We start from the raw sequence: 12,349 nt of genomic DNA, 5'->3' as shown, positions 1-12,349 counted from the left end.
GACCCAGGTCGCTCTTAAAGGGACCCAGGTCGCTCTTAAAGGGACCCAGGTCGCTCTTAAAGGGACCCAGGTCGCTCTTAAAGGGACCCAGGTCGCTCTTAAAGGGACCCAGGTCGCTCTTAAAGGGACCCAGGTCGCTCTTAAAGGGACCCAGGTCGCTCTTAAAGGGACCCAGGTCGCTCTTAAAGGGACCCAGGTCGCTCTTAAAGGGACCCAGGTCGCTCTTAAAGGGACCCAGGTCGCTCTTAAAGGGACCCAGGTCGCTCTTAAAGGGACCCAGGTCGCTCTTAAAGGGACCCAGGTCGCTCTTAAAGGGACCCAGGTCGCTCTTAAAGGGACCCAGGTCGCTCTTAAAGGGACCCAGGTCGCTCTTAAAGGGACCCAGGTCGCTCTTAAAGGGACCCAGGTCGCTCTTAAAGGGACCCAGGTCGCTCTTAAAGGGACCCAGGTCGCTCTTAAAGGGACCCAGGTCGCTCTTAAAGGGACCCAGGTCGCTCTTAAAGGGACCCAGGTCGCTCTTAAAGGGACCCAGGTCGCTCTTAAAGGGACCCAGGTCGCTCTTAAAGGGACCCAGGTCGCTCTTAAAGGGACCCAGGTCGCTCTTAAAGGGACCCAGGTCGCTCTTAAAGGGACCCAGGTCGCTCTTAAAGGGACCCAGGTCGCTCTTAAAGGGACTTAGGTTGCTATTAAAGGGACCCATTTCACTCTTAAAGGGACCCAGGTCGCTCTTAAAGGGACCAGGTCGCTCTTAAAAGGACCCAGGACGCTCTTAAGGGGACCCAGGTATCTCTTAAAGGGACCCAGGTCGCTCTTAAAGGGACCAATTTAGCTCTTAAAGAGACCCATTTTGCTCTTAAAGGGACATATTTCGCTCTTAAAGGGACATATTTCGCTCCTAAAGGGGCATATTTCGCTCTTAAAGGGGCATATTTTGCTCTTAAAGGGACCCAGGTCGCTCTTAAAGGGACCCATTTCGCTCTTAAAGGGACTCAGGTTGCTCTTAAAGGGACCCAGATCGCTCTTAAAGGGACCCAGGTAGCTCTTAAAGGGACCTAAGTCGCTCTTAAAGGGACCAATTTCTCTCCTAAAGGGACCAATTTCACTCTTAAAGGGACCCAGGTCACTCTTAAAACGACCCATTTTAGTCTTAAGCGGACATATTTCGCTCTTAAAGGGACCCAGGTCGCTCTTAAAGGGACCCAGGGCGCTCTTAAAGGGAACAATTTCTCTCCTAAAGGGACCCATTTAGCTCTTAAAGGGACCCATTTCGCTCTTAAAGGGACATATTTCGCTCTTGAAGGTACATACTTTGCTCTTAAAGGGACCCAGGTTGCTATTAACGGGACCCAGATCGCTCTTAAAGGGACCTATTTTGCTGTTAAAGGAACCTATTTCACTCTTAAAGGGACCCAGATCACTCTTAAAGGGACCCAGGTGGCTCTTTAAGGGACCCAGGTGGCTCTTTAAGGGACCCAGGTGGCTCTTTAAGGGACCCAGGTGGCTCTTAAAGGGACCTAGGTCACTCTTAAAGGGACCAATTTCTCTCCTAAAGGGACCAATTTCACTCTTAAAAGGACCCATTTTGCTCCTAAACTGACATATTTCGCTCTTAAAGGGACCCATTTCGCTCATAAAGGGACCCAGGTCGCTCTTAAAGGGACATATTTCGCTCTTGAAGGGACATATTTCACTCTTAAAAGGACCCAGGTCGCTCTTAAGGGGACCTAAGTCGCTCATAAAGGGACCTGGGTCGCTCTTAAAGGGACCCAAGTCGCTCTAGCAACATGGGTCTCTTTAAGAGCGACATGGGTCCCATACCTTTTGGAGTGACTTGGGTCCCTTTAAGAGCAACATGTGTCCCGTCCGTTTAAGAGCAACTTGGGTCTTATCCCTTTAAGAGCGACTTGGATCCCTTTAAGAGCTACATGGGACCCTTTAAGAGCGACTTGGGTCCCGTCCCTTTAAGAGCGACTTGGGTCCCGCTACTTTAAGAGAGACTTGGGTACCTTTAAGAACGACTTGGGTCCCTTTAAGAGCGACATGGCTCCCGTCCCTTTAAGAGTGACTTGGGTCCCTTTAAGAGCGATCTGGGTACTTATAATAGTAAAGATCATTGCTCGGTTACCATGACAATCTTACTCATGTCAGTGAGACAAAATCGTTAAGGACCTTCCATATATTACATCTTCTATTGGCCAATAGTGGACATGTGACTGTGGATGTTGTGATACATTGCCTGACAAGACCTTAGAGTTCCTATTGGCTGTTATATCTCAGCTATTTGCATATGTGCTGTGATTGGCTGTTAGCGGTTAGAGTGTGGCCATTATTTGCAATGGGCCATTATTTTCTATGGGAAATTTGGGGTCTTTAAACGTAAATTCCTTAAAAACGACAAATCCGATCGAAACGAAAAATAGATAGCACACCTCACTCGAAACGCAGTTTGAACGGAGTCTGTGCGTAAAGCGGTTCGGGCTGTATTACGCGCAAAAAAATTGCTGGAAGAAGAAGAAGAAGAAGAAGAAGAAACGGAAGAAGAAGAATACGGATTACAATATAGTGCTTTTCAAGCACTATAAATATGTGCTGCAATTACCTTGGTGTTGTCAAGTTGTACCATACACAGTAGTCATCTTGATGAGCAATGAGACTCATCTCCTCTCCTTGTGTCACCTTTGTTTCCTTAGGCAGGAAGTATACACACTGCATCCAGTGATCCCTCCACTAGATTCATAAAAAAGAATTTACACATTGGGAGACAGTACAATTTCTATATCCATAGACTTTAAATGTGCCTTCCCCACCCTTTTCTTCTTTCCTGTAACCTTTCATCATCTTTTTCAAATCTGTTGTTAAGTAAGGGTCCTATTCCACAGGCCGAGGAGGGCCCGATCAACGATGTAAACGAGCGGCGATCTGCTAGATCGCCACTCGTTTACTGGGCCTATTCCACGGCCCGATGATCGTTGAGCGAGGGCTGCAAGGACATCGTTACCGATGTCCTTGCAGCCCTTACAGCATCATACATTACCTGTCAGGTCTTCTCTGCGCTGTCTTCCTCCCCGGGTCCCGCACGCTCTATCTTCAGAATGGCCGGTCTGCCGACCGGCCAAACTCAGCCAATCACAGGCCGCGGCGGTCCCGGCCTGTAATTGGCTGAGCGCTCCGTCAGCTAACCGGCCATTCTGAAGATAGAGCGTGCAGGACCCGGAGAAGACAGCGCGGAGAAGACCTGACAGGTAATGTATGATGCTGCAGCCTGTCAAATCGTTGGTCGCCCGCCGCGCACCGCTATTCAACCGTAGCGATGCGCGGTGGGGGAACGATGATTTTAGGTCTGGCCCTAAATGAACGATCAGCCGATGACACGATCATCGGCTGATTGTTCTCTCTATTTCACCGAACGATAATCGGCCGAATCGGGCCAAATGGGGCCGATTATCGTTACTGTGGAATAGGGCCCTAAGATAAGCATGACAAAGACTCCAACCCCAACTTTGTTCTTACCGGCACAGGATGCAGTGCAGGATACAACCAGCTTGGTTTCATGCTGCAGTTAATTGTAGCCTCAGGGTCCATGTCAATGTCCCACCATGACAATACCACCTGGGCGGCTCCATTGGCCAAAGATGTGAAGTTGACAATGTGTGAGACTGGAGAGCTGCTGATCTGCTTGCTGAAGTCCACTCTTAGAGAAATAAACAATGCTTTGTTTTAGTAACCATGTAATAAGCAGCAATCCACATGAAAAACCTATAAGGGTGCCTTCACACCTACCGTATCGCAGTAGAAAATCCGCAGCAGATCCGCAGCAGATTTAACTAAATGAATGAACACAGCATTAAATACGCACTGTCAAATCCGCTGCGGATCCGCAGCAGATTTGTGAGTGCGGATTTAGTGCTGTGTTCATTCAGTTAGTTAAATCCGCTGCGGATCTGCTGCGGATCCGCAGCGGATTTTCTACTGCGATACGGTAGGTGTGAAGGCACCCTAAATGTTCATTCAGTATACAATCATGTTTATTAAAGGGGTTATCAGGCATTAGAAATACATGACCACTTTCAAACGACTCGTGTCCGGTTCAGGTGTGGTTTGCAATTAAAGAAGAAGTCTGGCGAAAATTTTTATTAAAGTATTGTATTGCCCCCTAAAAGTTATACAAATTACCAGTATACACTTATTATGGGAAATGCACATAAAAGTGTTTTTTTTTCTATTGCATCAAGGATCACTTCCTTAATAAAATGGTGATGTCACGACCCGACTCCCAGAGCTGTGCGGGCTGCGGCTGCTGGAGAGCATGATGGCAGGGGGACACTGAGTGACACAGGGCACTGGAGGGACACTGAGCATCCCCCTGCCATCATCCTCTCCAGCAGCCACAGCCCGCACAGCTCTGAGAGTCGGGTTGTGACATCACCATTTTATCCAGGAAGTGAAGCCTTGATGCAATAATAAGTGCAGAGAAAAAAGCACTTTATAAGCATTTCCCGTAATAAAAGTGTATATTGGGGATTTGTATAATTTTGGGGGGCAATACAATATTTTAATAAACATTTTTGCCTGACTTCTACTTTAAGCTTATTCACTTTAATAGAACGGAGCTGCAAAACTGAAGACAAGACTCCTGGTTTTTCTGTTAGAAAGTGGGCATGTTTTTCTAATTATAGATAAACCCTTTAATAAAGCTAAACTTGCAAATCAAGACTGAAACCCTCCTCTACAAGCTAAAACATTAGGCAGCACCTCTCAGCAGGATGTGAAGAATTTAGAGCATGGGTCTCCAAACTGTGGCCCTCCAGCTGTTGCAAAACTACATTTCCCATTATGCCTGGGCAGCCAAATCCAAAGCTTTAGCTGTCCAGAAATGATGGGAGTTGTAGTTTCACAACAGCTGGAGGGCCGCAGTTTGGAGACCCATGATTTAGAGGGTGCCAAGTAATACTTTATTACTAAACAATCACTGCTTCCCTGATGGCTGTGGTCTATATACTGCCAGTCACTAAGGTATACAGGCAACACAGCCAATGTAGCAGTGAATTTAATCAGATGTCTTACCTGAAGACAACTAAGATGTCACTGAGTGGTCTGAAGTCCTCCAGCTTTACCTGGCTCAGCTGGACATCACATACTGAGGGAGCTCCAGGGCAGCTTTCCATTTCAGATGGTGGCTGAACGGTTCTGCTATCCAACTGCATGGGTAAGAGCTTGTTCCAACTCCAAAGCCTGTGTGATTCTACTACTTGGGCATAAACAGTTGCTCTGTGAGGGACTGCCTCCCAACACTCCTGGTAACACAAGGGTACAGAGATGTTTATCTGATAACTGAACAGCAATGGTCGTGTGTGCTCATCTGATCACAGTCTAAACATTTTCAAGGTGCCCCAGATCAGAAAAAAAAAGCTCTAAAAGGCCTTTTTACATTGGCTGATTATAGGCCAGGAGCGTTGCTTGAAATGCTCCTTCGGTCAATAATCGGCCCTGTATAAATCAGCTGAGGAGTAGGAAAACACCCGATCCTCTTCTCAGCGGATAGCATCTTTTGTAATGCTTTAAAATTTATGGCGATAACCCCCACATCTTCCTGTGTAATAAGATGTGCAGCCAATAGCAAAGGGAAACTGACTGCATGGATATTCATATATCAGTGTTGTCAGTTTCCAGATCACAAGCAGTGCATACTTAGCTTCTGTACTGCTGTGTGATCTGGCATCCTGTCCTGCTCTGACCCCACTATCTTCAGGCAGCTGCCTTCTTCACCAGATTCATTGACAACCGGAGGAGACAGGGCAGTCTGAAGATACAGAGGTTGCCAAAAGCTGGACGAGTGAGCCAAAAAGAGGGATGCCGGATCACACAGTAGTGCAGAAGGTAAGTATGCACTGCTGCTTGTGAACAGGAAACTGACAGCACAGGTATATGCATATCTGTGCTGGCAGTTTCCATGGCCCCATAAACAAGAAAGGAAAGTTTGTGTGGCCTGGGCTCTCAATTATCTGTGCCGTGTAAAGGCAATGCAAACAAGCGCAGATCTCGCTGATCTTGCATGGCCCCATGTCAGGCCATGTAAAAGGACCTTAATCACTATAAGGATATGTTAAAACTTACCAGAAGTCTAAATCTAAAATCACTATGCAAGAATTACATAATTATTATCTTCTCCACTTACCTGCATAAGATTATGCTGTGCATGTTCATAACTAGGCAGAGCCCCCTCTCCAATAAGCTCAGTATCAAACAATTCTGTGATTAGTATGTTAGCTCGCTGCATCATGTCTCCATCTGCATAAGATAATAGATTTTACCATCAGCTAACAAGTGTAAATGCAAGTTTGTTAACAAATATGCTTTTATGCTGTATGCGATGGGGGAAGGCATTGAGGATAGCGTACATGCAAGTGAAACGCTTTCTGCTCTGCGGCATAGATGTGAAGTCTAGCCACATGAAGGGACAAGAAAAGGGGTTGTTGAGAAGAGAAATCCTTTTTAACACCTAAAATTAGGTGTTATTTAAATATTAGAAACATATAAACAATTGGTTCAATATGATGGCAGAAATAAGTGAGCAACAAGTGTAAATACCAGAGTATTAGCATATACAAGGTTGAGTCACAATATTATGGCTACTTTTGACATTGGCAGCATGCAGCTCATGAACAGGCTGGGAGTGGCCCAAAGGGAAGCAGGGGAATCCCCCAGTGGGCCCTACCCTTTGGTGGGCCTCCCTGTCTAGCAGCTCCAGGGTAAACACTTTTGCATGAAAAGAGTGCTACGGAGTCTTCTATTTTGGGGTGGCAACCCGACCGTGAGAAGCACCTACAATCCACACACGTAGTGCATCCCTATCTCTTCCTAGCAGCTCCAGGATGGCATATAATCCCCTAACACTGCAGCACATGCTTTTCATCTGCTGGCGCTATACAAATAAATATTATTCTAATTATTATTATTACTTACTGCCTCTATCTAGTAACCTGGGGTTTCGTCCTATTATAAAGAGGCAGGGAGTGACCGGGGTGACAAGCAGCAGCATGTAGTGTGCAGATTTAGCGCAGCCCCTGTCCTCTTTTTCCTTGGGAAACTCCAACACCTTCTCCTCTCAGGCTGCCTCTATCTGCTCCATGTGCTGCTGCTGGCAGTCGGGATACAGGAGGAGGGAGGAAGAGGGTCTGCAGCCTGCCCAGTGTAGCCCTGGGGCTGAAAATCTGTACAAGAGGTAAATATATGCATGTGGACATGAAGCATGTATATTGTGTGTATGGTGCATGTGTGTGTATAATCTATGCATATATGTAATGTGCATTTGTTTAGAAGTGTGTATTCTGCATGTGTGTGTGTGTGGGTACCATGTGTGCATATAGGTGATTTCTTTATATCTGTGTATGGTGTGTGTACTATGTATGGATTTATGGATATAGGTAATGTGCATTTCTATATATCTGTGTATGTATTGTGCATATTTGTATATAATATAATTAGAGATGAGCGAACCTCGAACATGTTCGAGTCCATCCGAACCCGATCGTTCGGCATTTGATTAGCGGTGGCTGATGTTGGATAAAGCTCAAAGGTTGTCTGGAAAACATGGATACAGCCAATGACTTTATCCAATTTCAGCAACCACCACTAATCAAATGCCAAACGATCGGGTTCGGATGGACTCAAGCATGCTTGAGGTTCGCTCATCTCTAAATATAATATGTATGTACATGACAGGCCCGGACTGGTAATCTGGCAAGGCGGGCAAGTGCCCGCTGGGCTGGCCACATTACCAGTCCGTGAGCCGCCCGGGCTGGATAATGAAAAGAAAAAAAAAAATCACCGCTGCGGCCCGCTCACCTCGGCCCAGTTGGCCCGCCCCTGACATGCTCCTCCAATCCAATTAACGTGGGGCCGATGCGACCGGCCGCAGCAGCCCCTCGTTAATTGAAGGAGCACGTCAGGAGCAGGCAGGGGCGGGCCAGCTGGCCGAGGTGAGAGGGCTGTGGTGGCGGGAGGGGGCTGCAGTGGTGTGTCTCCGCCCCTCCTGATCCCCCCCAGGTGCCTAGGCCGCAAACGTGCCGCGCGCAGGCACGTCTGCCGGCACCTACATCCCCAGGCCCCCAGCGGCTGATGTCACTTCCCTGACGCGTCGCTGAGGACCTGGAGGACAGAGAGGAGAGGGGTCGCTGTCGCCGCCGCCGCGTTGCGCTGCGCTGCAGCAGGGAGAAGCAGCAGTGGACGAGATCCGAAAATCCAAGCTGAGGCAGAAGCTGCTGGGGAGCGAGGTGAGGTGAGAATGTTTTTTTTTTAACCCCTTCACATGTGGCCACACAGCGGGAGGGGGGAGGCACGCAGAGGGGGCTATACTATGGGGGGAGATGCAGGGGGGCTATTCTATGGGGAAGGGGATGCAGAGGGGGCTATTCTATTGAGGGGTGTGTGTGCAGGGGGGCTATTCTATGGGGGGGGATGCAGGGGGGCTATTCTATGGGGGGGCAGGGGGGCTATTCTATTGAGGGGTGTGTGCGCAGGGGGGCTATTCTATGGGGGGGCATGCACAGGGGGGCTATTCTATGGGGGGGATGCAGGGGGGGCTATTCTATTGAGGGGTATGTGTGCAGGGGGGGCTATTCTATTGAGGGGTGTGTGTGCAGGGGGGCTATTCTATGGCGGGGGGGTGCAGGGGGGGCTATTCTTTTGAGGGGTGTGTGTGCAGGGGGGCTATTCTATTGAGGGGTGTGTGTGCAGGGGGGCTATTCTATGGGGGGGATGCAGGGGGGCTATTCTATGGGGGGGATGCAGGGGGGGATATTCTATTGAGGGGTGTGTGCAGGGGGGCTATTCTATGGGGGGGATGCAGAGGGGGCTATTCTATTGAGGGGTGTGTGCAGGGGGGGCTATTCTATTAAGGGGTGTGTGTGCTGGGGGGCTATTCTATTGAGGGGTGTGTGCAGGGGGGCTATTCTATTGAGGGGTGTGTGCAGGGGGGCTATTCTATGGGGGGAGCAGGGGGGCTATTCTATGGGGGGGATGCAGGGGGGATATTCTATTGAGGGGGGTGCAGGGGGGCTATTCTATTGAGGGGGTGTGTGCATGGGGGCTATTCTATTGAGGGGTGTGTGTGCAGGGGGGATATTCTATTGAAGGGAGGTGTGCAGGGGGGCTATTCTTTTGAGGGGTGTGTGTGTGCAGGGGGGCTATTCTATTGAGGGTGTGTGTGTGCAGGGGGGCTATTCTATTGAGGGGTGTGTGTGCAGGGGGGCTATTCTATTGAGGGGGTGTGTGCAGGGGGGATATTCTATTGAGGGTGTGTGTGCAGGGGGGCTATTCTATTGAGGGGGGTGCAGGGGGGCTATTCTATATGGGGGGATGTGGGGCGCTATTCTATATGGAGAGATGTGCAGCAGGGAGTGGGGGGGGCTATTCTATATGGAGGGATGTACAGCAGGGGGGGCTATTCTATATGGGGGGATGTACAGCGGGGGGCTATTCTATATGGGGGGATGCAGGGGGGCTATTCTATATGGGGGGAAGTACCGTGGGGGGGCTATTCTATATGGGGGTATGCAGGGGGGGGCTATTCTATATGGGGGATGTACAGCAGGGAAGGGCTATTCTATATGGAGGGATGTATAGATGAGGATGTTGCTGGAGCAAGAAGCCTAAAATGTCTGTCTGGCAGATCCTGTGGAGATGAGACATGGCCGGAGCAAGATGGAGAAGAAAAGGAAAAGTGGACGTCTCGTCATGCAGAGAAGACGCCTACTGTGAGTCAATGGATGTAACTGCACTATAATCACTTATAAGGTCTGCAGAACCTTAATACAGCTGGGATCTACCTCAGTATCAGGTGTGCCAAACTCCATCCCTCCAGATGTTGCAAAACTACAATTCCCAACATGCTTTAGCTGTCCAGGCATGATGGGGATTGTAGTTTTGTAAGAGCTGGAGGGACGGAGTGTGACACCTGTGTTCTCTGGTCACTGCTTTGGGAGAACATTGGTGTTCATATGATGGCTGTTATTTGGTGACAGTATAGTGGTATTATCCAGTTACTCTATGGTGAGATTAGTGGGCATGGTGTGATGGTATAGTGGTATTATCCAGTCACCGTATGGTAAGAGTAGTGGGCATGGTGTGATGGTATAGTGGTATTATCCAGTCACCGTATGGTAAGAGTAGTGGGCATGGTGTGATGGTATAGTGGTATTATCCAGTCACTGTATGGTGAGGGTAGTGGGCATGGTGTGATGGTATTACTGGTAATATTAGTGTTTTATATAGTGGATTGTATTTAGTCACAGTGTAGCGGTATCAGTCATTATGTGGTGGTAATGGCCGTGCTCATGGTGTGGTGATATTATTTGTTACTTATATATTGGTAGTTTTGGAATATTGGTGGGTTTGTTTAGTAACAGTATGGCAGTAACGTGTACAGTATGGGGATAATATTTGCTTACTGGTGTTATTAACTATGACAGTATTATCATGCACAGAAAATTCTTACCTATGTTTCCCTTATATATAACCTAAAATTTGTCCTGGGACCCTACTTATACCGGAGATAGATAGGAGATAGATAGGAGAGAGATAGATAGATAGATAGATAGATAGATAGATAGATAGATAGATAGATAGATATCCAGTAGGAAATAGCTATCTAGCACCTCATTACGTATCTTTGATTACACATGAGATCACAACCAGACACATTTTAATAATTAAAACCTTACTACTTATACCGCCATTATATGGAGTGCAGATATAGTCAGGATAAAAGGGATTTAAAAAATATAGTAACTTTTGTCCAAAAACAGCACCACCCTGTCCTCAGACTGTGTGTGGTATTACAACTTGGCTCCATTCATTTAAATGGAACTGAGCTGCAATACCTCACACAAACTGAAGAAGAGTGGGGCACTGTTGCTGGAAGAAGGTGGCCATATTTTCCTCCTTTAAAGGGAATCTGTGAGGTCCATACCAGGTCTAGGGTTGTAGATCTCAGCAGACAGGTGTGAGGGAGATATCACTGACATGACCTTTAGTCCAGTGTAAACCTTTATAATTGTCCTTTTCATTACCAAATAAAGTTTCACAATAGCAGCCGCAGCAGCAGCACCCTATACGTCCATCAGTCAGAGCAGGCAGGGGCGGGGGCAGAGGGTGCTACTGTGACTCCACCTCTGTGACACTTCAGTGGTAATGAAAAGAATGATTATAGAGGTTTACACTGGACTAAAGATCCAGTCTGTGACCTGTACGCTGGGATCTACAGCTGCGTACTTGGTATAGACCTCACAGGTTCCCTTTAAGGGCACGTTCATACCTAATCAAATGCGGATTTGATGCTTCTGATTTAATCAGTTGAAACGAATGCATAAATATGCCGCATCAAATCCACAGCAGATTATGTTATAGCATTATTTTTAGGTGCTGATGGTGGGGTTCACATGCTTAAGGGAGTAGTGGGAACGGCTAAATGAAGCAGAATTTGCTACAGCACGTATTTTACACCGCTATCCATGATATGGTATGTGGGCTGCTGGGGTCTGATTGCCAGGGCTGAATTTAAGTCCCAGTCCGGCCCTGGCACATGTTATGTGCAGTGACCTCCCACACCTAAACCTGCTGAGGACTCAGCTTCCAGGTGTCAATTAAGCAGGGAGGGAAGAGAGAGGAGATTTTCTAGCTTGTAGCTATTCAGGAGGTTAGAGAAGCCTTTTTAATGCTGCGTTTACACAGACAGATTTATCTGACAGATCTTTGAAGCCAAAACCAGGAACAGACTATAAACAGGGATCAGGTCATAAAGGAAAGACTGGGATCTATCCTCTTTTCAAATCCATTCCTGGCTTTGGCTTCCAAAATCTGTCAGATAAATCTTTCTGTGTAAACGCACCCTAACTCTTTGTACCAGAGAAAAAAACATTTTCTATGCTATAGAGCCATAAACAAATACATAAGGTACCATGTGTCTTCTTGACCTGACAGCATCTTACACTGTCAGCAGTTGGGAACACGCATTACATCTGACAGATTCGCTTGAAGTCTTGTAAAACTAACAAATGACAGGCAGACAGGGGGTGTGGGAAAATAATAAAGAAACTATACACCCCAGTCCCTATGCCGCGCTCTCTCCCACAGCCGGTAGAAGTAATTTTCAGTCAATTTCAACTGTGTTCCATGTATGTCACGGCCCCGGCTCCTTTAGCTGCAATGTCACATACTCGGCTAATGGACTTTCTGCTAAGCCAGTCAATGGCTACAGCAGAGTTCATCCTCAGTCAGTGATTGGCTAAGCGGGTGAGTTTCAGGACGACAGTGGCTATTGGATATCATTAAGGAACAGCTACCCTATAGA

General features: G+C 47.5%; 1 protein-coding gene across 2 annotated transcripts in view; it reads right to left on the bottom strand.

Annotated features, from left to right (window-relative positions):
* The window catches only part of PRMT7 (protein arginine methyltransferase 7), a 52,459-nt gene that overhangs the window by 31,382 nt on the left and 8,728 nt on the right, over positions 1-12,349 (bottom strand). For both annotated transcript variants that reach the window (XM_069965907.1, XM_069965908.1), the window contains 4 exons: positions 6,176-6,288; positions 5,065-5,294; positions 3,511-3,691; positions 2,600-2,727 (listed from right to left, as the gene is read on the bottom strand). In XM_069965907.1, coding sequence (XP_069822008.1) covers positions 2,600-2,727; positions 3,511-3,691; positions 5,065-5,294; positions 6,176-6,288 — 652 coding nt within the window. The remainder of the gene's footprint in view (positions 1-2,599; positions 2,728-3,510; positions 3,692-5,064; positions 5,295-6,175; positions 6,289-12,349) is intronic.

Source organism: Dendropsophus ebraccatus, chromosome 4 (assembly GCF_027789765.1).
Source record: "Dendropsophus ebraccatus isolate aDenEbr1 chromosome 4, aDenEbr1.pat, whole genome shotgun sequence".
Lineage (NCBI taxonomy): Eukaryota > Metazoa > Chordata > Amphibia > Anura > Hylidae > Dendropsophus > Dendropsophus ebraccatus.
Note: the sequence above shows the minus strand (reverse complement) of the source record. Positions and strands in the feature narration are given on the sequence as shown.